This window comes from Falco biarmicus, chromosome 11 (assembly GCF_023638135.1).
Source record: "Falco biarmicus isolate bFalBia1 chromosome 11, bFalBia1.pri, whole genome shotgun sequence".
In the NCBI taxonomy this organism is placed as follows: Eukaryota; Metazoa; Chordata; class Aves; order Falconiformes; family Falconidae; genus Falco; species Falco biarmicus.
Genome location: NC_079298.1, coordinates 29,683,589 through 29,711,347, shown reverse-complemented (window position 1 = coordinate 29,711,347; position 27,759 = coordinate 29,683,589). Strand labels below are relative to the sequence as shown.

General features: G+C 39.2%; 1 protein-coding gene across 2 annotated transcripts in view; it reads right to left on the bottom strand.

The window, feature by feature from the left end:
• Positions 1-27,759, bottom strand: part of KIFAP3 (kinesin associated protein 3) — a 71,189-nt gene that overhangs the window by 10,511 nt on the left and 32,919 nt on the right. Inside the window, exons 12-20 of one of the 2 annotated variants that reach the window (XM_056356063.1) lie at positions 27,458-27,566; positions 26,072-26,184; positions 25,005-25,170; positions 24,671-24,796; positions 24,166-24,264; positions 22,646-22,731; positions 13,657-13,846; positions 9,223-9,322; positions 4,154-5,469 (exon numbers count right to left, since the gene is read on the bottom strand). In XM_056356063.1, coding sequence (XP_056212038.1) covers positions 5,448-5,469; positions 9,223-9,322; positions 13,657-13,846; positions 22,646-22,731; positions 24,166-24,264; positions 24,671-24,796; positions 25,005-25,170; positions 26,072-26,184; positions 27,458-27,566 — 1,011 coding nt within the window. In that variant the 3' untranslated portion in view covers positions 4,154-5,447. Of the gene's footprint in view, positions 1-4,153; positions 5,470-9,222; positions 9,323-13,656; positions 13,847-22,645; positions 22,732-24,165; positions 24,265-24,670; positions 24,797-25,004; positions 25,171-26,071; positions 26,185-27,457; positions 27,567-27,759 lie in introns of those variants that run through there. The other variant, XM_056356062.1, reaches the window with a different exon arrangement.

The window sequence follows — 27,759 nt, the reverse complement described above, 5'->3', positions numbered from 1 at the left end:
TCAATAAAATGAATTACAAAACCAACAAGATTAAACTGATTGTGCTGTTTTTGTACAGTGCAGCTGAATTCTGCAAATATGCTGCTGGCTGTGGTTTGGCATTTAACAGCATGTGATCAGTGAGAAGGAGGAAATTTTATTCTCATTAACTGTTGCAGATTTACTGCAGTGAAAAAGGGCTATGTAACCTGAGAAGTGACAGAATGGAAAGATCAAAGCAGCAGTCTGGAAACTAAATAAACCTTCTGGCTACTTCCTGCAAGGAAAATTCACTCTGGCAATGTAAAACAGAGTCCAGTTAAAAACTACTCTCAGTTTTATGAGCTGTCACAGCAGCTTGAGTGGTTTGGACCAGTCAAGTTTAGAACATTATATTTCCTTGTTTTTGTCTCAGATACTTCTGTAAGCAGTTTTATAGTTTCTTTTTCTTTTTTTTTTTTAAAGAGAAAAATAAAATTCTTTTCTTTTGGTTGAAATCGAGAAGGTCACAGCTAAACTCATTAAAAACAAGCAGGTCTTCATTTGCACATTCCATTCCCGTTTACTACATTTTAATATTTTGCTTTGAGATTTATAAGCAATGTACATTTGCTTTAATAACTCTTCCGCATTCTGTTCACTTATTGTTTAATATAAGTGCAAATCAGTTTACAGAGCCCAGATGGCTTGTAACCAGGGAGCCAGCCTATTCCTAGTAGCACATCTGGAGGGACCAAGAGCAGCAGACAGAACGTGGGAATTAATTAATGTTACATTTCAGAAGAGACAGACCCAGGTTTGGGGGCTTTTTTGGTAAGACATTCCAAAGGACTTGAGCTAAATACTACGGCATTTTGGTATTCTTTTAAAATTCTTAATAGCCACCTAAACCATGCCGGTTAAACGAGGCCAACTGCAGGTGGAATACAGTAAAATAAAAAGCAACTAAAAAATGTAAAAGAAGTGACGGCAAGTGAAAGAGGCCCAAGTATCCTATATTCCAAAAGAGCTGAAGTGCATTAAAACCTCAATGCTGACTCTCTTCCCGAGCAGCATCTGCAACTTGCTGAAAAAATGGCACCTTTAAAATATTCCCAAGCAAGCTATTTCATCTCCTAGCATACTAGTGTAATTGTTCAGAGCAATTAAACAGCTCTTACAGTAAACGAAACAAGTGCAACATGATCCTTCACCATCACGGACCACACACCTTGGAGAGGTGGTGTGGTCCGGTCACTGGGGCATGGCTGAGCAGTACCGCTCTACTCCAGGCTCTACTCCAGGCTCCAGCACCTGACTTTGGATGAGTAACTTCTCCTTGCCTTTGGTTCCCTGCCCGTCTTGCCTATCAGCTCCCTGGTGCAAGGGATGTGCACTGCACTGTGGGCATGGCCTGCTTGGTGGGCGACACAACGAGAGTTGCTTGGAATTGTCTCCTGATACGGTCAAGAGTGCAGAATAATTAAGAAGAGAGTAATAATAAGCCAGCACCCAAGCACACACAAAAAAGTCGCTGTACGTAGAATACTGGATACGGAGAACGTTGTTCTCATCTGGATATTCCCAAATTACAGGCATCCTTTAATGGTGCGGTACGCACGGCTCTCCAAACCCTGGGGAAGTCTCATTGATGAATAAGGGTCAGAGAAAAATCTTGCCCTTGAATAATCAGGCTCTTGGTCTTCAAAAACACTACAGTAACTGCCCACATCATAGCAGCATAATTTGGTCAAAAATCGTATTAGTGACACCCAGACTGGGTTATAACATGATCGGGTTGCAGTATTTAATTTCTATACACATGGCTTTGAGAAAACAGCATGAAAAAACTACTGAAGTGACAACTAACGGGGAATATAACCACTACCGAAAACAAATGGAAAAAGGAAAGAGGTAACTGATTTAGTATTGGTGCAGAAACAAATTATTATGAAGTAGACGTGAAGAAATTCAAGCTTGCATTCAAAAGCTTTTGGTGATGAAGCACTCAGGTTCTGGAAGCATCACTCCCACATTTAAGTACCGAAGGAAAACAACTACACAGTGAATTCCGATTCAGGCCATGACCCAGGATCTACAGAAATCAAGTGAAGTCTTTCAATAAGCTTGTCCCAGACTGTGATGAAAACCCTCCAGAAGACAGCAGTTCCTACTTCCTTATCACTATGTTTTAGATATAAGAACTTAATTCCAAGCATATGTACCACCTGAACAGGCACTGATGAACAAAACCAAACTTACCTGCCTCTGGCACGTGACTAGTCAGTAAATGCTGCAGTGTCCAAATGAGAAGTGTGCTTTATCTCTGTTATGTCAAGCCATATAGAGCATTATCAGAAGTTTAGCGAAATCCTCCTGATCATTTTCAGTTCAACTTCCTTAAAACTAAACGTCTAGACAGTTAGGACAACAGAATATGATTTTTTTTAAAAAAAAAGATTCTAAAACTAACAACATTTTTGTGGGATAAAAAAACCAACCACCCAAACAAACACCAAAATAAACCCCCTTATTTGTCTCCAGAAACTTCATTGGTTCTGAGCTTTGCTTTAAGGCCTTTTCAAATTCCTTTCAGTGGGATTTACAATTTGCTAATACTGATGTGTGATAAACTAATAAAACCTGCCTACAAGGTTATAGGCCCGATTTACTAATAAAACCTAATTTGATTCTCTTGGGAAATGCAAATTAAATAGTGTCCAAATGGTAGAAGCTGCATACAGCTCTGCTGAACATACTGCAAAGGCAAAAGAGGGTTTTTTTGTTTTTAAAATAAAATGTTAAGTATGGAAAACAAAAAGTAACGCACAGAACTGCAAGAGATACCACTATGGTAAAATGTTTGAAAGTAGAATCACATTGTGATAATTATTTACACTCTATTAGCTTTTATTTCCATTAAGAGACGTTACACTCACCATATGTCCACCTCTAAGACAGGAAAGCATTACTGCGTCTATTCAAATGATGAGGAAAGAGACTGATACTTTCAGTTCTCCCGTAGCACAGACCCCACATGATAACATGTTTTTATCTACAGTAATCTTTCCAAGAACCATGAAACAAAGTTTCTTCTGCCACTGATGGCTGTAAGGGGTTGCCTGAGGCAGCTCGCTTTTACTGTCTGCTAACAGAGCAGTTCGTCACCTTCAGAGACAGCCTGCAAGATCGCACTTAGCTGCTGAAAGGCTGGGAGGGGAACCTTCAAACTTGTAAATATACTGTGCGAATTAATGAAAATACAACGTGGATGAGAAATACTCCATAGCAAGGTCACCAGCTCCTTCAGCCCTTCCCTTTGGAAGCAGGTTCCTTATATCAGCAATATATCCTGTAGGCTTTAGAGACTAAAGCAAGGAAGAGACGAAACCCTAACTTCAATGCTTGAGAAGTACAACACGTCACTGCTTCTAATTGAAGATGAGGATCTACATGGAAGACAGCTATAAAAGTCGACGTAGGCTATAAGTTACAGGTACAACCATTTGAAAACGTTTTGACAAACATTCACAACGTAGGCATTTGCCAGCACCTAAAGCAGCTCCTGTACCAGCCCTGAACAGGAGCTATTCAGCTGTGACTCAGCTGGGAGTTCACACCACACTCAGGAGTCAGAAGGAATGGAAGGCTACGGACCCAGGTCTTTCCCCTCCACCATGAAATTCACATCTGATCTCCATCAGGGTACCCAAGCAAAAAAGGCCTGTGGTTATGACTATTCTTGCCTTTCAATGTGGGCTTTTAGCACAAGCAGACATGGCATGTGGGTAGCGTAGCTAGAGATAAGCTAAGTCACAGCAACAATCTTCCCCATGCTCCCACCAGGACCTATGGCCACGTATTAAGTTACTGAAGCCCACACCAGCGCAGTTCCCGTCAGCTCGAGACAACAGCTAATGGTTACTTGCCAACACCAGACACAGCCTAACTGAAGGCAATGCAGAGCAGCCTGCAAGGTCCTGGCTCCATAAACTCAGCTCACAAAATATCACAATGACCTGCCATGGCAAAAAGAAGAAACGCAGCTACAGTGTGAGGCTGTAAATCCAGGCAAGAGGCAAGATGTCCCACCAAGGACAGAGACAGACAGTCACCCCATAAAACTGGGTTGGTTTGACATGCCAAACCGCACTGCTTCCTGGGAAGACGCTTCAACCGCTCTGTTGAGTGGAGATGTGAGTGCACACGCTGGGAACAGCGCACACACAGAAACGCCTTGTCTCACTGAAAACGAAGATTGTGCAATGGCAGCTCTGCTACGTTTTATAATGAGGTTAAAGGATTCTGTACTGAAGAAAACTTCCTCAGGAAGAAAAAAAAAAAGTTCTGGCTAGCTCCAGCATTCCTGACTATTCATCTTTCCAAAGCTACAGAGAGGATTTGCGAACTCTGATGAAGATATTAACAGAGAATTGACTTTCGCACTTAGCTTTTACCGTTATCTAGTTATAGCTGGGAAAGGTTAAAACATGGTTGCTTCTCCAAAGGGTAAGGAAAATACTGTGGATCTCTCCATTATAAAATATTTAGCCATCATCATTATGATTGTGTCTTAAGAAAGTAATGAGTCTCTAGAAGATGATTAAAATTTTATAAATGACCCTATATTCTTGAAGATGTCTTTCAGCTGGTCTTTATCCCTTGCAGCTCAGACACTAAACTGTCATCACATCAGCCAAAAGGTGAGGGATTTTTTGTTTGCTAGAATCATAAAACTTTCACTCTATATTAACAGTTATCAGAACCAGGAGCCTTGAATACAGATTTTAATAACAGATGAAAATTTCAAATCTTTGCCTAATGCCCATCTGCTTCTGAAAGACAGTAAGATGATTCAAAGCTGGTAATCTAATCACAAAAGTCTTTTCCTAGCCAATGAAAAAAACCTGGATACAAGCTGTCAAAACAACCTCCTCAGCCATGTCTTTTCTGCTGAATAGAAAACATACCTTACAATCTGTTTGCATTCAGCTCCAAACCTTTGAGGAAAACAAGAGATGCTGTTTATGTATTTTATCACCACTTCTGTGTACATTGTATTCTGAAATAATTCTATTTATAGACTTCATACACACAACAGTTCAACTCCACTAAGAATACAGTTCAGAAATAAGAGTTGTAAACTAAAGCTGCACAGACACACAAGCTAGATTACCAGACACAAAGCATTTCCATTTCTAACAATGCCTTGGGTCCCTATAGTGAGGGTGGCAGTATTAGAAAAATGGCAGCTTTCCAGGTCGTCACTTACATGCTGCTTTTTCTTTATGCTGACATGTACCAGAAACAATTATCCCTCCTTGCTTCAGGAGATGTCCAGAATAGCAAGCACGCAAGCAAATCTACAGGCTGAATTTAGGACTAGATACTTCTACAATTCCCCTCAAAGTTGTTCTGTACTTCATGATGCAGGACTTGATCATGCAACGTAGCATCCTCAACTCTTGACAGTAGTCAGTCTCTGGGTTTCAAAGGAAAGTCCAAGAAACTCTGTGAAGGGAAGGCAACGTCTTTGAAGAACACAGCGCCTAAGATATTCCACCTAATTCACCAGATCTATAGCTGTTCTTACTGCTAACGCTATTACTTCATGCTTCCCTCTTAAAAAATTATAGGGGAAAAAAACCTGCTATGCACTAACTCTGTGAGTGCAGGTGCCTATAAATACCTTAGCTTTTTTAAACTCCCGTTTTACTCTTGACTTCAAAAAAAAAAAAAAAAAAAAGACTTCCCTAACCATCCAAGACTGTGCAGTAGGTCCAGGTATGTAGGTCCAGTGTCTCCTGGGACAGGGACTCCACAGGAGGCGGCTGTGTTATCCCTGCTGGGCTACAGGAACATCAGCCACCACACTGATTGCACATCTGGATATAGCTGCTGTTCCAATTCCCCTAAATCTTCCTGGATGTAACGTGGTGGAACTGCAACAGCAGAGGCTGCCCTGAACCTCTGCTGGAATTAGCATCCTACAACCAAGGAAGCACCTGGTTTCCACTATCTGCTCAATGCAGTATAACTGGAGTAACAATCTGATATATGCCAGCTGGTGTAGGCTGAGCTCCCTTGCACAGGTATTATCTAATATTTGTTTAGAGTGAAAATCTTCAAGGCAACTTTGAGTTCAGTTGCAGTCCTTGAAAACCTCTCACAGATCCATTTCTTTGACTCCAAAAAATGAAGTTGGTGACCAGAACACACTTAAGCCCTGGTAACGCACTGGGGGCACCAACACTAGATCAGCTTCTCAGTGACAGGCAGGCACTAAAAATATAAGTCTTTCTGGCTGACTTGTCAGGCTTTCCTGGAGGCAAGGGGAAGTCCTGATCCAGCCCGAGCAAGTTGCAAGGATAGGAAATAACCTCAGAGAAATTAAAGAGGTAATACATCCTACGTCTTCATCTCATAGGAAAGCAGAAAGGTGAAGAAAGGATTAAATTATTCAAAGCTGAGTAGCAAGAAGTCAGCTCATGGTTGTCACCTACCTCAAATTTCACAGGGTGGTCTTAAATGACAGAAGAGACTCCTTCAGAATTTACCCTGTTACTTAGCAAACAACTGTTTCCATTACAGAATAAAAAAGCCTAATACAAGAGGCCATGGCCAGACAACACAAGCACAACAAATAAATGTATAACAAATAAAAAAAAGCATAAATAAACCCCACAAAAATATGCATCTACTCATTGTTAGGTCATCTCTCTTTGACCTGACCAAAAAATGTTCCAATGGACTGACTTGCTAGTTGTCTAAGCAAATCGTAACTCAGCTTTCCTTAAAAACAGTTTCTGAAAACATATTCAAATATTAATAATAGAAAAATGAACCATTTTTATAACAAAAATCTTGATTTATTAAAAGCTGGATCTGGTTAAAAATAAATCCTTGACATAAGGTTCTTGTTAGCTTTAAACTGTAAGCATAAAAATACCCTAGAATTATGTTTTGGTATGGATGAAATGTACACTATATAACACATAAAAAGTGCCCTGACTTGCTGCTATTATTTTTAATTAGGCTCTCTAGCACGTATGGTTTTACCTTCCAACACCAATTCAAATTTGGGAAAAGGGAGGGTCTGACTTCTCCAAACTCATGGGACTGGCAATTCTACAGCTCATGCCTTGGAGCACTAATGCATTTTACATTAGCTCTAAGCATCAGGAAATCCTGGCTGCTGGCGCCAAGAAGTTCAAAACGATAATGACACCCATCTGAAAATGAGGATTCGCCATTCGACTGCCAGTATCTATTCTATCAAACAATTCAGTCCTGTTCTGTTACAAATAGGACAGAACATTTGCAGCAGTCCACACTGTTTCCAATTAGACTGTGTGTCTGGACTGCAGATAAATCCGTGGAGCAATCATATCGAAAAAAGTCTTCCTAGAAAACAGAATTCTAATGAGAAATTGGAATATTTACAGAAGCTATCGTCAACAGGTAATTACCAAGTTTGTCATTAGCCAAACTGCAGTTTTTCTGTTTTCTTTCTTGAGGTGAGCCTCCAAAAAGCCTTAAGACATTACAAGAAAATTCTACAAATACTTATTTTAACTAGGTATACACCAGATGTATTTTGCTACTCATTTTAGTTAGAATACAATCAGATTAAAAAGCAGTTTACCAATGTAGCCCTCTGATACGGGACTGAAATTTGAGGTCGAGTGATCTACTTTACCTTTAACCCAAAAACACTCAAGACTATTTTTTTTTTCCCCCCAGCCAAAAGCTTCCTGGCAAAATAAGAGCATCCTGACTGAAACAATATCTACATTTATTGGAAACAAAGAAGTCTGCAAGCTTCACCCTATACCCTTCACCCCACCTCCCAAGGACTGTTGCAACCATATACCCACACACTATTCTGGTTAATACAGAAATCTGCCATCTCCTGGGCTGTGCGTCTATTTTAAAGTTGCAAATGGTCAAGTCACATAGAGAAACTGAGGGAAGTCTGAGCTGTGTGCTACTCTTGGAGTCTTACTATCACCTGCACGCTCTGAAATGAAAATTGTGCATTTGGAAACAATCAGCACCAGTATTCCCTTCCCAAACACAGGCTCCATGCAAAGGGTTAATACGCTAGTCTGAACTTGATCCTTATGGAGTATAAACACTTCCTTTTTTCAAGGGAATCCATCCCGTAAGTCCTACTTTTTTTTTTTCTCCCCCTGATCTAAGCATTTGAATTTGTTCTTAAAAATGTTACCAACATTCCACTCCTGCTGAATGTTCAGCTTTATGGTGCATCACAGGTAGATTAAACAGACAAGTGTAACCATCTACTGCCCTTTAACAACTACATGAAGTCAAAGTAAGGGAGAAAAAATCTTTTTTTACTTCAGCCATACATGCTGTGAATTACTCATACTTTACAAATGGTGACTAAAGTCAGTGCAGTGGTGAAAACAACATCCTTCCTTTGGAAAGAAGCAACTTCAACCACAGGGCTGGGCATGTCCAGCTAGCATCCTGTTAAAGTGAATTCTGTACCTTGACTGTAAAGTGTTTGAAGTATTTCCTCTAATGAGCGTACATAATTCATGCTTTCTAAAAGGCATTTCCTAAATGCTACAGGATCTACAAAGATTTCGTTCTTTGAAAAGCGTCTTTCTATTCTGACTCATGGGAGAAGTCTGCTCAGAAATTCAAACTGGAAGAGCTTGCTGACTTTCAGAGAAGGAGCGGTCACTGACCAGAGGGTGAATTCAGAGAAACATCTCCCAAAAGTCAAGCTGACATATTTTGCTTGTCTAGCAAATTTTCAAAGTGCCCTCAGTAATCTAACTGAGAATACCTTCGCAAGACTAAGGTTAAGGGGAAAAAACACACCAAACAAAAACCCCCAAGCACACAGAAATAGTTTTGGCAGCTGATTTTTAACAATTTTAAACCACTGGAGACAAAAGGCTTCCAGGTAATCAGCATCTCAAGCCTCTCTTCTCTTAGGTATTTCCCAACAAAATCTAAATAGCATTCGAGTCATAACATGTAGTTAGTTGTGTGTTCTAGTTTTACTTTTCTATCCTCCAGCTTTTGGAAAGCTATAATGTATTATAACAGATATGTTAATATATTAAAAGAAACATGTAATTCAGCAGACAGACTAGACCTACTTCTTCGACGTAAACCATTCCCGCTGCTATGAGGGTGACAATTCTTGAACTCCACAAACATAGCCCTATAAAGAAACCTGAATAGCTATCACTGGATAATATGCATTCCTCACAAAGAGGAACCTACCTGCTAGAGAAGGGATGCTGCCCAACGAGGTCTCCATTCTGAAGATGGTAATCGCTGAAGAAATCCGGACTCACTGCTCCATCAGGGGCTATTAGGCCATCTATGACAGATACAGTGACTGTTATGAAGGAACATGACTTCAGGGTAAGCAGGCAATGCAACCTGTCCTGGTTTGCCTAAGGATTTCATTAGCAACTTGCAGTATTTCTGGGAGAAATGTCAAGCAACAGTAATAATGAAAACCAGCAACTTCTATTACAAGGAAAAAACCTTACTGGGACACCAAGTAGCTCAGCCTAATACCCTGAAAAAAGCCATAGCTAGGAAATATTATCTTACCCCTTATTCCTCAGACCTGTAAAGGTTTTATCAAGACTCATCTTGTCTGCCCCATCATGAAAGCGAGCCCAGAGGAAAGGTAATGAGAGGGGCCAAACATCAATCTGGGCCAGCAGCACAGAAGTAGAAAAGCAGCAAAGGTCTAAATTGACCAGACTCCACCCTTCACCACTGTATCTCTTAAAACTGGTTGAGAAAAACAGGAAAGCAACTTCAAACCTACTTCTTTCATCTCCCCCATATTTTCATGTCTTCTAGCTATTTCCTGAAAGGTGGTCTTTCCACATGATATCCTCTGAAGAACATGGGCTACAGTTTTCTTTTGCTTCCTTTGTATTAAAACATTAGCATATGGAGACATCTGTAAAGCCAGTAGTATTCCTTAAAGGCTTCACAGTCTCCACTTGCTTTGCAAGGAAGAGAAGAAAACTGGGGGCTAACATTTCCCTCTGTTACATCAGTTTTAAGTCCAGAGTGTCTTTGAAGCGAAATCACTGAACCGACCCCAGCTGAATGAGAGCACAGCTTAACTCTTTCCTGTTCCCATTCACAAAACACATTTCTTGTGAATACTAAAAGGGCACGGTTCTTACTTGGTAATTAGTATTAGGTCTAGTCAGATAAAATGAGTTATTTCATTAAAACAGACCCTACATTGGTTTGTCTCCATTACTGTATGAAAATGATCCCAGGCTTGTAGCGCAGAAAGCATCCCAATAAAAACAGGGCAGCAACAGGTACATTCAGACTGATACTTTAATAGTTTAGCAGAAAGGAGAGAGAGATTCCCAATGACCAGGAAGTTACAAATGCCATCCCACTTTAAAGAAATAGAGATAAGATCCAGGGAGTCACAGGCCACATAGCTTAACCTCTGTGGTTTCAAAACTACTAAAGCTGCCTGTGCAGGAAGCAGTGGAAAGTTACTTACAGACACAAGGGCTTAGAGATGACTACTCAGGCATTCAAACAAATCTCCCTGTGCTTTATGAATTTACCTGACGTTTTTTGAAGATAATATAGTGACAAATGATAAAAGGAACAGAATTGACACATCTACATTTCTAACAGACATTTGATGAGGTGCCACAGATTCATTTAGAAGGTAGAACCTCACAGAAAAGTGACTGAATACAACGCAAGACTGTAAATGAAAAATGCTAGCCATGATCAGACTACATTTTAGCAGCATATGATAGCTGTACATGCCTACATTCTAATTGTATACATGTGTATACAGTATGTGAAAAAGTACTCCTTGACAAGCAAGTAATCTGGTGCAGATCTGTATTACTGTCTTTCAGCATGTTCAGCGAGACGCAAGGGCCCTGTGATACCATACGGATGTAAAACGACCAAAGAAGAGGAAGGCAAGTTGAAATGGCTATTAACAACACTTGTGCCTGGTTTTCTTATCTCACCACCTATTCCGTATTTTTCACAGAAAAGTAGTGAGGGAAAACATTAGCACTTTCATACCTGCAGCACTTCAGATCAATCAATTTAGGGGCCTGTATTTTAAACAGTCAGGTTTGGTTAAAACTTATTTGAAAGCAGAGGGACTTAAACCCAACATCTATCTTTACACTAATAAAGGAAGCACTACCTTTTAACTCTGAGGCTAGAGCTACCACTACTTAAAGTGTCTTCAATCAAGAGTGTTAACATTCAAGCCATAACACTCAGAGTTATGGCTCACATGAATTATGGGAAAATGAATAATGCACATGGATAGCATCAGCTGCATATAATATCATTACACAGTTGAAGGACATCTGTTGTTATGTACATTTCAACATAAATTAGGGTTATGTACTTCCAGAACAAGAGAGACACCGAGCTCACAAAGGTAACTTCAGAGATTCTACCCAGTTTCTCATGTAGGTTTAAATTAATATGCAAGAGAGATGCTGGTGTATCATTGCAATAACGAATTCATCTTGCCATCGGTGAACTTAAGAACTATTACTGCTGAGGAGGCACTTGTACTGAGCAGCTGCCATCAGTGCAGGTCAGTTCTAAAATGATCAAATTGAAATATAGGATAATTTCGACTGCACAAAGACTTGTATTTTTGTTATTTCTTTGACTAAGTAATTCTTTGTCTTTCAGAAACCCAAACGCCTACTCCGATTGGTACAATAATCCATAGCCTTTTCAAAGGAATATTATGTCCCCTCTGGCCACATCTCAAAAGTATAAATCCAGCACACCTTACTGGCACTTGTCAGAAGGAACCCGAGAAGTGAACCTGTATTTTGAATATAATCACCTACTCTTATGCCTTTGAAAACAAAAGCACTTTTCAAACATCTGCAGAACATATCATTGGAAATCTGCCTCTCCTTCCTGGTCAAATATCAATTCCAACACAAAAATCTTTGTTCAAATAACATTAAGCCTGTAACATAAATGATTAAAAGCCAGGAAATTCAGCATTACTGGTGCCACTCCATCTCTAGCTCACACAATTGGGGAAAAAAAAAAAAGTGGCCCTATGAAATAAGCAAAGGTTTATAATTAAGGCCTGTAATGGGGAGACTACAACAGGCACGCTGGCACATCTTTAATTTAGGTAGCCTAAAGGAGACTTGATGTAATAAAGGACCCTGGTACCATACCACACATGGCTCATACTGCTAACCTTGTAGGTCTAGAAGAGCAAGATAAAGCTACAGGAATCAAAAGTGAAAAAACATACCACTAAAAAAGCAAGTTGCTATGGCTGACATATGCAATTAAAAGTAGAAGAAAAAGAATGCCTAAGTTCTTATATCCTTTGAGAATAATTTCTGAAATGCTACCGAGATCTCGCACAACTATTTTCTCACTGCAACTACAAGTAAAGCTTATGGGTTTCAGTGGGTTTGTTTTTCTTATTACTATTCCTGCAAATGCATCCAGAGTCGCAGAGTTTTGTGACTCATGCTTCATAGCAAAGGACTGGACACTTCTGTGGAAAATAAAAAACACATACTCAAACCCAGCAATTAGAAAAAATATATCCATGCACACACAGTCATCCAGGAGTTTGAAAAGCATATAAAACCACAAGTTTGAGAGCATAAGCCAACTCCTAGTTATGAAAAGTTATGAAGACATTTATCCGGTGGGCAAATTATTTCATGATTGTCTCCTGCAGAGATTTTTAACCTTCCTCTGAAACAGCTGGGAATACTGGACTAGATACATCAGTGTCTTAATCCAGTATGGTAACTTCTATTTTCTTAGGAACTACAAAATCTTTATGAAAGGAGACAGACAGCAGATGCCACCCGAGATCCCCCAGAACTGTGCCATTATGCACTACTAATAGGACTAAGCAAAATGATGAGAAGCCTTTTTTATTTAGAAAATTTCTTAGCACTAATCTCAAACAAGAACATTACTACTCTTAAGAATAATTCTGGGGTGGTTTTTTTTGTTTTTGTTTTTAAGCTAACTTCAAATTGTCAAGTAATCAAGCTCTGTCATATGAGGAACTGAAAAAAAAATTATTTACAAAGGAGATTCACACACCTCCCTAGATAGATGATAGCAAAACCCATACAAACAGATTAGATTAAAACCATGGAATGATTGCCTTTGCTAAGAAACCTACAAGTTTGATGTGGCTCAACTAAAGTCCTTCATCAAGATCTGCAATAAAAATTCATTACAGAACTAACACATGAGACAGAACGAAATTCAACATCAAATCACATATCTGTGAATTTAACAGGGATGAGAAAGGGCTTGTGTTTGCAAAGCAAAGAAGCTTTGACACAAGAAATAAGTGTGAAGAACAAGGCTGGGCCATCTTTATTCAAATCTGTTGTCACGGTCCATTAGCTCTCTGATAGGTCTACTCATCTTTCTGAAGACGTGCGACACTTTTTAAGATCACTGACAAACAGTACTCAACCCATCATTAATATCCTGACAAGGACAAGCCCATCCTGGCTGGCACATGTCAGTGCTGCTCCCAGTGACACAAAAGGGTAGCTGTCCCACTGCTCCGAGTCAGGGGATTCTCCCTACAGCCCCAGGTCAAGCTCCCGTTCCAAACACAGAGGTAACAATCCCAGTCCTGAACACTAATACATGCTGCCTTACCTGCGTTGTAGAAGAGGTCAGGTCTTTCCAGAATATCCCCTTCATGGATGTAGGGCTCAATACGATCATCGCCATACAGATACTGCTCACTGTCATCCATCTGCCGACTCTCTACCATCTCCAGCCACTGAGAGTTGTGCCATCGAAACTTCTCGCTCTGGATTTTTTTAGCCCATTCCTCATCATATTCCTGTTAAAAATCACCCCACAGAATTTTAGAATGAGGTATAGACAAAGCTGCTTGGTTGAACAGGAAATGGCAGACGATCTGCATGTCAGCAAAATAGGCAAGTTTCAGGGCTCAGTGACTTAAATCCTCTATTCAGTTTGCAGAGTACTTGGAGCAAACCAGGGAATTATTTTGCAAGCACTAGGCATTATTCTGGTTTTGTACATGCAGCAGTACAATCGTTCTCTCATGGTTTGTAACCTTATGTCATCCAGAAAAAACTCCTGCTTTGAGCAGGGAAGTTCTGTCATCATAGTCTCCTCATTTGGTTTAACAGGAAGAGCCAATTACTGCCAATTTTCAGGGTGATTTCAGTAATTAATTACTAACACTGGCCAAGTACCTTCTACACCCTCATTAGATGAGCATTCAATAGGACAACTAGTTACTAGAAAATACAACAAAAGAAGGTTGTGATAAAACAAAAAGTCTTGATTTTGTTTCACGAGTTCCAATAAGACAGGATTTAATTTTCAACTTGTCAAATTTTATAATGGCTTTTTATGTTTAATATCAAGTACCCACAAAAATGGTACACAACATTTGTAATAAAGAGGATATGGGAATCCAAGATACAAAACTAAAAATCTCAGAGGAACTTCTCCAGAAAGCTGAGGAAAACAGGATATAGGTTCCAGCCACTACGGAAATAAAATGTAGGCATGAAATTTCAGTTGGATTACAGCCTAATTGCACTCAAGTGATCTGATATTCAATATAAAGGAGCATCAAAAGGAAGCAACAGTCTACGATCGCTGCAATCAGCTATTTAGAAGGCTCTTCTAAACACAGCAGCCTACGTGGGCTGTTGATTACCACTGAGGGAGCACAGACCTGCGGATAATAGTCAGTTTCTCAATATTACTGGAAAGATAGGGCACAGCTAACTACAGCAAACTCCTCAACATCAGAAATCTCCAGATGTTATCAATTTGGGAAGATTCACAAATAATGCACCATGGTTAGTACTTTTTTAATCAGAGGATTATGAACAAGAGTAACATTCATAACCAAAGTGTTTCTACTTCTGGGACGAAATACCCTCGCAGAACAGGTCCCACTTTGTTGTCTTCTAAGCTAACCGCAAAGGTGAGAAAAATTGAACTTCAACTCTCACATCGGTTAACACATGATCTGGACAGACTTCCCTTGGAGATCTAGCTGGAGTAGTTTAAGGTTTTAAAAATCTGTTTAACTTGGCCCTGAAGGGGATGAAGAGTGTTCACACAATTAGTGACAATGCCTTGGCTGCAGAAGTGGTAATTTCTCAAACTGCTCCAGCAAGACGTGCAAGAGTAGATCTGCCCATAATCAGAGGTCAAGAAAGATCAGTGAAGACAGAGTAAGTGGGCTGAGTAGTTCAGGTTAAGCTTCAGAAACCCCTACAGACGGAACTGCAGCATTTAAACTGACTTTAATATTCAACCTGCCTTGTCTTCACTGCTATTAACCTGACACAGGTAACACACTCTCTGCCCTGTGCATTTTCCACCCTTCTGACTGGTCGGTAACACAAAAACCAGCTGGCCCCGTCATTCTGGCAGAGGCTTCTCTGACATGGCTAATGAGCATCTAGAGCATCCAAGACTTCATGGGGGAATCATCTCGTATTGTGCAACCACAAACCCTTATCCTGTGGCAGTGGGGTTTTAAACTTTGTTTTACTTGGAGAAATGGCAAGTTTGTTTCTCTTAGCTTAAAACAGAATGTAAACTCCCTTTTGATGTGACACTCATGCAAGTACCTGCAAGTCCAGGGTTCTGATCAGTCTGTGTCATTATTCTACATTTCTCCAATTCCACCTCTGTTCAACTAGACCTTTCTAATTCACCACCATACCATCCTGGCACACAAGCAATCCTGCTCAAAACCTGGTCTCCTGCATAACTTCCATACACAGAGCAGGTATCATCTGTGGGACCTATAGATATTCTCAGTGCCTAGTGGCCTCAAGCAAAATTCCAGGTTTTTGTCAGCCACATAGTAATGCAGCAACCTTAGGGAGGGAGGAAGAAAAAACAAGACACCCCAAACCAATGAACACATACCTATGCCACACACTGTTTGGAAATGTTTGGGAAAAGAACATCTCATGCTATTTCTTAGCCTCTTGATCTTTTCCCTCGCTTCCACTCAATTAAAAGGAAAGGCTAGAAATAACAGTGCAAAACAAGAGCTTCCCTGGAAAAAGCAAGCTCATCACTAAGATTTACAAAATGACTAATAAAAAAAAGGCATGACTTTCAATGATGACATTTGACCAGCATCTTGGAAACATCTTCTTTACTGCATCTGCCAGCGCTAAACGGTGGGCTATCTATTATGTCAGCCTCCAGCAGTTGCGACCAACTTACAAGATTTACAGAAACACCTTGTGACTGCCAAAAATTGTACTACAGTCTCAAGAAAACTACTCCAGAAATCACGATTGCAAAGAAGTGGGGGAAAATAAACAGTTTTAACACAGAGCAAACTAAACTAATCTGTGGGAAAGCTGAATCCCTTTCACATTACCTTGTTTATCTTTAAAAGTTCTCAAAAGCAGAAAGGCCAGCAGCTAAATTACCTAATTCACGTTTACCATAAACACAGATTGAAAACAATCTTCCCAAAGTTACAACCCTAAACGAACCCCACTTGCCCGACATGGCTGTTTCATTCCACACCACTGTCTGAACATGCTGAATGTCTGTCACAAGTAGACATGAACTTTTTCTATCCTTCTACAAAAACAAATAATCAGTTAACATTCTCTGAGCCCAATGGACTTTTTCTTCAGAGAATGACAACAGGGCAGAATATTCCTGTGTATTCTACTTTTCCCATCCCATTAAGAGGCTTAATACCCCCAGGTATTTCACCTCGATCATTCAATTTTGGAAAACAGGGTTAGCAACAGAATGGCAAATTAACAGCTGCTAAGACTGAACATAACTGCACGTTCCTTAAAGAAAAAATAACCACAAGTTACCTCTTCAGGAGGTTTGGCTATTTTGTTATATTTGTACCTTGCATTTCACTGTGAATGACCAACAAGGACAAAGAAGTGACTGCACCAGAGTTAAATAGATGATCAGTTTTGTCAAGAGTTTCATTCTGGCAGCAATCCTAGAAAAGGATGATTTGCACTAATCTAGAATAATTTATATAACCTCAGCACAAAAAAGTTCATTTAAGTACTCCTAGATCAGAAATATCTCTCTAGATTTTCCACAGAAATGTGCAGAAACACCACTGGGTAAGTGATTAATGGAATAACACCAGAATGGAAGAAGAGCTGTAAATGTAGGACTAGAGCCAAAAGGCACAAAGAAACCAAATTAAAGAAGTTTAGAGCAAAACAATTCCCTAAAACACAGCATGTCTTCCAGCAATTATATTTTGAGCTATTAAAAACTTTTTTTTATTATTTTGTGTGGGTCTGTTAGTTTTGGTTGGGTTATTTTATTTTTTGAACGCAATGAAAAACACCTTCCTTACTAAGGAATTCCTGCAAAAATGAAACCAGAAAACTAAACATCATGGAGATGCAAATATAGTTTTGTGCCCTCCAGTCCTTTTACATGTCAGGCTACTAGAAAAGTGGTAGGTGGGAGAACAAGAAGGTGGACAGAATGTGCCTATTCTCCAACCCCCTGCCTGCCCCCCCCCCAATACTGCATGTTCAGAAACATAAAAGGAGGAATCCTGAAGGTTGACTTTATTCTCTCCGGAGCTCCCTGACATCACTGTTTTTAACATTCGGTTTCCATAAATCCAAAAGTGTCATAGAAGATGTATGGTTCGACTCTGCAAGGAATGTGCCATCCTTTTTGAAGTTCTACTTCCAACTTTGTTTACTACTGAACCATTGAAATATTATGAAGCGTTAACTGGCCTATTATCAGAGCATGTCTGTTCCCTATCAGGGGTCCCCTTTGTCACTGGCTTCCGTCACACCTTGTATCTGATTAACACACTATAGGATAACATAGAGCTACACAGATCTGCTTTGTGTTCTCTCACAGCTGATGAAAAACAGATTTTCCTTTTCACTTTAATGTGGTTGCCCTTTAATTGGGTCTGTAATAGGGTTCATTTGATGTGATTCCTCATACTAAACTAGAACTGCTATACAGTAAGTAGAATGCTCATTATGTTCAAGGCTGTACTTGGTAATATGTTACATTCTTCGTTATTTAACCATCCCTAAAACATACAGTTTATAGGAAAGGTTAAATTAACCATTTTTTAAGAAAGAAAAGATTTATCTTGTCTAGCTATCCAAAAGTTAGGCTTGTCATTTGAACTATGTGCCTCTATAAACCAAGAGGAGAAACAGATGTTATGGATCACCTTTTGCAGGTGTCTACGACACCTACCTTAGACCTTAGAGTAAGTACCACCCAAGGGCTCATTCACAGACAAAAAAAAAAAAAAAAATCCCCTCTACCACTTACACCTGTGCAACCCACAGCCACTTCTTCACAATCAGGTTCATCACTAAATATATTCTGATGGGAAGCCAACAGGAACCTGTGATATGGAACTAATGACAAGGCAGAGCAAAGAGTAAACACTCACGCCCCCTAAATTCAGGTGCTAAAATGCATACCATCCACAGAATTCCTATATTGTCCGTAGCTGAAGAAAGAAACTTCCCCCCCTCCCTTTGGAGAACTGGCAAGCTGTTATCAAAGTAACACGGATCAGTGGTTTGGCTCACCTTCCTAGTCTTACAACTGCAAAGAGCAAGCACCAATGCTAGAAGGAAATCTGTCCAAGATGGGTTTATGTGAAGACAAAAAACAATCAGGACATGCCTGCTCTATCTAATGCTGCCTGCAGCAAGGTTACTCTTCTAGTCCTGGTGAAGCCTTTCCTGCTGGGCACATGCTGTAAGCTACCAGCACCAAAGCTGACTGATTGCTAATTTAACAATGCAGAAGTTGATCAGTGAAAACATATGTCAGCAGTTGAGCCTGCAGCCCCACATTTCTTCTCTGCCCACTTCGCTGTATTCATGATTGTTAAGAGGATAACAGGGGAACAAGGGACACCACAGAAAGGGGAAGTCTTGACAAGTGAAGGGAGAACCTTATTTCCTGGAGTGACTACAGCACTCCTTCACGGAAAGAGGACACCAAGCTGGAGTCAAAGGTTATCTATTTTCAGAGTACACTGCCTATTCAAATAAAGCCCACACCAAATCCCTATGGTCTGCTCTTCCTTGATTCTAACAGAGCTGGCCAACATCTTGCACAGCTGGCCCCAAACCCCAGAGCACTGAGGGTTCACAGCACATTCCTGCTTCTTACGTGAAATTCCAGCATTCCCAACACTGAGGATGTGTGTCACGGCACTTAGCTAACATGCAAAGATGCAAGCCCGTTCATTACCACAGCCTTCCACACAAGGCAAGTATTTGGCATTCATTACAAATACTTGGGGCAAAGAAGGAGAGCTGAAAAAACACCTTAGGCATGAGGCCCTTCCTAAAACAAGTGGACAACGCCGTAGCTATCTAGATGATGTTTTACTTCTGCAGGAAACAATCTGTTCTTGAACATAAGAGAAACAAGATGGTACAGCAAGCCTGAATTCAGAACTGTAAAAATATTGAATAGGAAAATGGGGGGAAATGGGGGAGGGGGAAGACTCAGACTACACAGCCCAAGGATCTGGTTATGGTTAATTATATATCCTTTGAATAAATAAGGAAGATCATTTAACTGCAATAAGACTGACCTAGGAGCAGAAAAAGAATGAGAAACCCAAGAAATTAAAACCCCATCAGCTCTTGATAATATTGTCTGTGGTGAACAGAGTAAAGCCATTTTGATCAAGCTGACATTTCTTTCCACAAGTTGAGTGGCAGGTGTCCAGGCTTCTGAGGCAGAAGAAAAGGGAACTTTATTTGCTTGAGATTCCTACACCAGCTGCTGATTCCAGGCGGGACCTGTCCCGCTTTAGGTGTACATGTACACTAAATGAGCTGCTTGGTGTCAAGACTCTGCACATGACAGGAGACTGAAGCATTCCTGAATTATCAACGCAGACTTTCTTTTTGACAAAAGGGATATGTTGCTTCTAGCAGTGCAAAGCTGAGACTCCCCAGTACATACTATGCTAAAGCAGCACATCTGTTTCAGTTCATCAATGGCAGAGTACAGCCAAGCTATATTAAACAAATCATCACTAGTGTAACATTTCCATAATTTCTGTGACAATTACTTTACTACAGAAAGCATATCTCCCCTAAGGCTTATAAGGCATCTGATTTTCTTCAGTGTTATTTCAATCACACTATATAGAGCTTATTGATGAGTGAAAGAAGCATTTGTTTCCCTGAGAAGAAATTACTTTCAAATCTCTATTCTCCAACATTTAGTTTCTGATTTCCATCATCAGAGGAACTAATCCTGTCAGCATGTACGGAACAATAAGACTGAAAACTTAAGTTTTTCTTTGTGTGGATTTAGCACAGATAAGAAGTTTCAACCTTAGACACTATGTCTGTTCAGACACCTCAGAAGGCACCAGTTGGGTAGAATTGCCACACGACCAAACACCTCGGTGTTTGCAGGCTGCTTTACCATATCCTCTGAGCTGAATGGCAAAACACCTACCGAGATCTGAGGTCCTAATAACTTACTGTTCCATATTTTCTGCCACCACCGTCCAGAATTTGTTGCCTTTTTTGCCTGTGATTTTTTGGTACTGGGAGACAAAGCATAACCAGCTCACAACATTGCCAAGAAAGGAATCAGTTAGTGATTAGCCTTCCAGAAAAGAGGGCATATAGTGCTCCCCCACAGGGTCATGGTGTTGGTCATGGTTTATGCAATTTATAATTCAGCAGCAAGATAATGGGTTTTCTCAGAAAGGGAACTCTCCTAATTTACCAGTGAACACCATTCTAAGTATGGCGCTGCTCCACAACCAAAGAAAAAAGTAATTTACCACCACACAAACTACTCTCAGTATGTGCTTGATATCTTCTCCCCCACCACCAGTAAGAACAGTACCACATCATTTTCTCCCTTCATTCTTCCTCAAGGTCATAGAAGTCCTGCTCGGTGCTTTTTGCAAGACATCAAGAAGCCCTTCTCATCCATTATCATAGCACTCCTCATTTACTCACAGCTAGCATAAAGAATACCTCTTCTTAGGAGGGAAAAAAAAAAAAGCCAAATGCGTTTTACTTCAGATGTTAATATTGAATATAAAGGTATGACTTAATGTGTTTATTCTTCTTGATTCTTAAAATATATGTTGCTTAATATCACTAACAAAATTTTTCAGTACCTAGATGCTATTGCGTATCATGCTGCAAAGCTCCCCCATATGAAGAAATCAACACCTGAGACACTTGGAAACTGTACTGGCCCCAAGGTAAAAGAACACTTGGATTGCCTGGCCTCACCCAGAAGACAAGAATCTACTGTTTTCACTGGAGATGTCCCTGGAAATAGCTGATCTTGGTAAGCTGAACATGACGTCCATCATAAATAGTAAGTACAAACTCATCTTGGTTGAAATCTTGCCCTTAACGGACGTCAACACCAACTCTGCCACTAACTAGTGGAGCGTAATTGTCATTCCATACCTTCATGAAGCAAAACCAGAGCCAGATAAAATTAATTCCAACACAGAAAGTGTTACGTCATTTTACTTTTTCTTAGATGAATTTCAAGTTAGAAGACATTACTAATGAGTATAACAGAAAAAGCCAAAACAGACTATAGTATTGTGCAGCATAGATTAGGTCAACTGTATCAAATCTTTCAGAGTGCAAGCTGCAATATGCTTAATTCAACTACAGAAGAAACTAAGCAGATGATACAAAAAGCATTAAGGGAGTCAACTATGAGTCTAGAGCAGTGCCTTTAAGTTCTCTTTGGCTGTAAGACTGGATTTCATTATAGCTACTCTACATCCAAAAGGACGCACAGTCTGTACATTCCCAAGACACTACAAAATGGTGACATTTCTTTTTGTCAACAGAAGGCCAGAAGCAACTTTTAGGTGGAATTAGTTTCACAATGTCTTTACTTCAATGAAGAACATGCTAGAAAATACTAATGCTGCTGCAGTCAAGGATCCCCAGAAGCAGATTATACATGTTATAAGAACCGATAACACAACAGCACTTCATAATTTAGTATTCTTTCTTTTTTCCAAGTTAGTAGTTTAATACAAAACAACTGTCCCAAGAAGTTTATTGTGATCAATGTATAGTTGGACAAACTAAGCCATGTAGCTAAAGGAAACCTATCCAAGAGCTGAAGACAATATTAAAAAGTTCAGTGCTACACTGAATGTTCCCCCAGCAGAAAACAACCAGCTTCAGGATCACTGCCCACATTTTCGTTTTGAAACAAATATTGGCATCAGGCAATGTACAAAAGCTGAATAAAAAGCTGCTGGGTAACAAGAGCCATTTGTTTGGAGAACTAAGAAATAATGAAAGCTTGACATACTTATGTAATATGATTAATTTATTTAAGTATAAAAGCACTCTTTAAAAGTGTCTGTAGCGTAAAACTAACGGGTATGAATTTGCCAAGCATATATGCATTTTCTGGAAGTTTGCTACATAGCCTAGATTAATGATTGTCATTGTCCCATGAAAACTTACCTTTTACCTATGTGATTAGGAAGTTGCACACGAACAATATTCTTGATTTCCAAGTTATTGCTTACTTAGTTATTTTAGAATCATCTCATGTAAAGATGTTCTTTAAGGACAGATGAACAAACAAAAAACATCAGACCTACCGCTATAATATCCAGAGTGTTATCACAAACTTTGCGAATCTCTGCATTTTTATCATGCATCAGGTCTATAAGATATGCTGGAGCCTCTGGAAAGAAACTGTTAAGGACAAAAACTGTTGGGGTTTTTTTTGGTTTGTTTTTTTTTTTTTTCACATCCCTGTGTTCTTCCAACTACAAATTTCATTACGAACCATAGTCAGGAATTTTTCATCACATACTAAGTTCAGCAGCCTTCCTTCAAATATTTTTCAAAATTGCTGAAATATTACATGTCCCTTACAAAGAGAAAAACATTCTGATCTGTTACAGGAAATCCATGCACCCAACGTGTTAGCCCAAAAGGCACATATTTTGTGAAATGGTTTAATCTTTTGAGACTGTTAAAAAAAAAGTTTCCAATGCATCTGCCTCAAAAATATTGAGGATAATCTATTCCGAAAATGATAGCATTAATACTACTATTGTTCATTTTGAGTCAGAAAAGCATTATTCACATGTTGGTGCTTTATCATTACATATATAAAATGACATGCAAATTATTTTTGGTTTTCAAAGCTAGCCACCTAGGAGTCTCAATGGGAGGCAGAGAACAACATCCCAAATGGCTTCTCAGATATTCCACAGAGGTTAAATGAAAGAGGACATTAAGAAGTAATCTTTGTATTATTAGCAAAGCAATCATTAATCTGCTATCTCTACAAGGGCTCCATTCAACCTATTCTTTATGTTTCAATAAAATTTAACATTCAGTTAAGGCCTATAAAGACAGCTAGTGACACTATCTGTAGTTTTTGTATCACCTGAATGACCTCGACATCAGCAGTGACTGAAAAAATAAGTAGTAAAGACTGAATAGGAGTTACAAGTACCCTTAAAAATATTCGAATTTAACAAATCCATGACATGGGGAAAGCAAAGAACAGATTCAGGCATCAACAGACAGGCAGAAAAAGGAGAAAGAGGAAAGGCAGGAACAGAAATCGAAGTGTCCACAGTGGGAAGAAGATGGGATACTTATGCGAAACATAAAATTCAAAGAACAAATTTGCAAATTTGTGTGTGCAAAAAATACAGAGCAGGCATTATTTATGTTGTCCAGACTGAAAGAAGAAAAACGCTATTAAAGTATTTTAATGCATATAACTTCAGACTACGCAATACATATATAAAGGTGCAGCGCAATGGCTATGCTCTATGTAAGTTTTACTTATGGACTATGATTTGCAAAACAAATTCATGCAGTAAATCAGACTGGATAGGAACTAATGGGTCATCTGGTCCAGTGATCCCCCTCCTATGCCCCTCCCTGTTTCAAAGCAAACCTAACTCTTAACCTTAACTACTAATCTTGCAGTCCATCTACAAGCCTAGGCTGCTTGGATTTTTTTCTTCAGGTGAAATAAACCATTTACAAAGAAACCTCTGAGATCAGAAGGTTTATGCAAGAGAAATATAGGCCAAACATAAGTGATGGCAAATTAAGTGCTGCAATTCTAGATATTTAATCTTTCAAAAGATACGGGTTTCCTTGATAATGACATCTCTGGTGGCTTGATGGAAGACCATCTGATAAAATACATAGATGATCTGGCAGACAAACTCATCATCCTCCTGCTGAGCTGCAAGGAAAAAAAAAAGAAGAAACCACACACCACAATTTCAGATCTCACAACTAGAAGCTCTTGATGCTTAGAGCAAGTGCAGCTTTTACATGTCAGCTAGACGGTTCAGTGTTACGCATGAGATTTCACCTGATAACACAAAACTAGTGTTTTCTTCCCTGCTCCAGTCAAGTAGAAAGACTACAGATTGCAGCAAGAGCTGTTGATATGTGGGAAAAATTGAATCTATTAAGACCACTAGTCAGTATCTCTCTATCAATAACCGAGTAATTGCTCCTCCTTTCATATACAAAACATCTACCCCTGGCTTGCAAGAGAAAATGAATGCTGCATTCACTTACAGCACAGATGTCAACTAAATTCCTCTGAAAAATAAGACCTAGAGCCAAACATGGCAGTATACCATTTAGAAGCTCAATGAGTGCAGGAATGATTCCAGATTTAGCCAGCAGAGCTGCGCATGAGTCATCCATAGAAACTGTTCCAATCATTATCACCACTTCCAAAACAAGGTCGTCTTCTGCAGAACCTGGTAAGTCAGAAGGCAGAAAGTATTACCTCTTAGAAATTCCTAATCTCGTTCTGTATTTATCCATAGATATGATTCTGTTCTTCAGTGTTCTGTTTCCCCAAACAATCACAAATTACAAAGGTAAACAGACTCTCCTCTAAAAGAGCACTCTTAATTGTTTTTCAAGAGACTCTACTTTGAAAGACTAACCAAACTTTGGACAGACCTGGTTTAAGTTTATCTTTGAGGTATGGAACCAGTTTGTACTCTTTCAGCACAAGTTCCCAGTCCAGATCTGGTAAGGTCAAATTTGCAAGTGTTCCCAGGCATTCAATCACAAATTCTTCCTCTTCATCATTTGATATTTGAGCTGCTAAATCACCAACGTAATCCTAAAGAAAATACAGCAACACACACTACAGGTGAATAATCTGCGATTCTGAAGAACTCACAACTCTCAGATCAAAACTAGTTCTCAGAAGGACATCTAATAACAGTTTCAATTTCAGTTGAAGAACAACCCAAGAAAACATTTCAGCATTCTTCCTCTCCTTCCTTTCACTTTCAAGAGGTGTGGATCATTTGTTCAGATGTTCCAAAAGTAGCTACTGAACATACAGTTTGAGAAAGCTGTTAGAAAATAAGGGAAAGAAGATAGAGAACACCATACTGTGTTAGTAAGAGTAATGGAGTCCTCTTCCTAAAAATTTTAAGAAATAACTATAAGATTTTCTAGCAACATGAACAGGGAAATCATGGATTCTACTTACTAATTCCATACTGCTTTAAGACAATTTTGATATTCAATCCTCATTTTAACAGCATGTTTAAAATTTCCACAATTAGGACATTGTATTGCTCCCCCTTCTTTGGAAAAGGCAGCTAACTGAATATTGAGTATTCAAAATTTTTAAATATCCACTTATATAAAACATTTGGCACAGTGGAAAAAAAGCCCCACTTTATTTTGCCCTCTAGCTCTAAAAGCAGACATTTAGGATAACTGTTAATTGTTATGATGTTCACCCCAGCAGCTGGGGTTTTTTTTTGTGTGTTTATTTTAGAACAGGGACTTACTGGATGCAGCTTAAGATCTGTTTTCCCTGTACTGAGGGATCCAAACCCTGATCTACCAGCCAAGATAGCCTTATACAACCAAACATAAATCAAACCATGACAGCCAAGAAAACCTAAACTGGACACCTTGTAAAGACAAAACACAGCAGCTCTCCAAAGCCAGTCTTCTCCAGTAGGAAGAATCAGAGGTCACATTAGATAATAGATAGTACTTACAATAAACAGGCTTTTAGTTGGCCCATCATGTTGTGAAATATTCCTGATCATCTTCATTAACAATGGGTCCTTAAATTTCAAAGCCCGCTTCATTAGCATTTTCAAACCGTTTCCTGAAAAGAAACAAACACTTAGGAAATCCTCCAAATAAACAAAACTCGGAAGAGAACAGGCACACACAGAAAGACAGCTTTAACTTTAAAGGTTTAAAAGGAAAAGTGAGGAATATAGACAGGAACTATTTCTTCTTCCAAGTTTAAGTTGAAAAGAAAAGACCTGCTCTGTATAAATTCCACGGCTTATCTAAAAAAACCACTTTGTCCATATGTACCAGTGGGACACTTAAAAAGTCAAATAAATAACTAAATGCTAAAGGTGTACTTAGTTGTTTATTCTTAGACAAAAAAAAAGTTCTAGATCCAAACCACTATCCTATCATCAAGTGCAGTTAGCAGAGATGCAGCACAGCCGCTGGTATTAACTCTGAGATTTCTCTCCCCAGTCCATGGAATAAATATATTGTTATGGTTTTAAAACATTATTTACCAGCCATATAGATCATTACATGGGAATACACATAACAGACATACACAGAGCTGAAGTACTTGATGGTAAAAGGCAAGTCCCACTGTTACATTTCTAAAAGGTCACCTTGCCGACCTAGTAAGTGCTACTAGCTTGAATTTCATTTGTACATTTAATATAAAACTGGATCTCCCTGCTCTCCCTTCTACAGAGCTATGCAGAATTTTAAAGTGGAATTGCTGGTCACATAATCCATTGATTGCAGTTGTCCTTTTTAAAGTCCAGTAATATACCGCAACAGTTCATAATGAAAATTTTTAGCACAAGTGAAAATTAGAGCTACTGAATAATCACGTTCTGCTTAAAACTTAGTATGAAAATCATGAAACTTTAAAAGCAACCTAGAGAGCTACTGAATGAAGTAAAGAACCCATCTATGCCACGTAACAAAACACTAGAACCCAACATGCTCATTTAAAAAAAAGAATTTGAAAGATGCAACTAAACACCACCACTGTGTTTCTAATTTGGTACTGAGAGGTGAAACACTGATAAGCTGAAGATGGATTTTAGGCATCAGATAGAACAAAACCTTGATCTCTCTGTACAGCCATAGTTTCCCACAATAATGTCATCAGTGCACTTTACAGAACTACAAGCACATGTGAAAGATGTGGCATGTGAGGCTACTCAATGTCACTCCTGCCACCAAGACAAGTTTTGGTGAGGATACGGCCATTTGTTTGTATTCGTTACCCAAACACGGTGCATTTTATTTTTTAAAAATACATACACATTGATAATAAGTGTGTATAAAGCGTTGTCATCTCCAAGAAAACAGTAAAATCTCAGTACACTTACCTTCACAGATAAGTTGTACATTTCTTTTGTTAGCAGCAAGGTTAATACAGAAAGAAATAAGTTCCAGGTCAACTCGCTCATCAGGACATTCAAAAAGCATCTTCATTAACTGCCGAGAAACACAAGCACACTTAAGTCATCAATCTTTCCAAAGCGTTAGAAAAGCAATGTTATGATGTCAACTACAGTAGTTTGTTGGTTTTTTTAATTAATATTCAGCATTTCCACAGTAAAGTTATAAAGGTCAAGGGCACAAGATATACAGTTCCATTATTTGGGGATAACAATGCTTATAAAGTGCC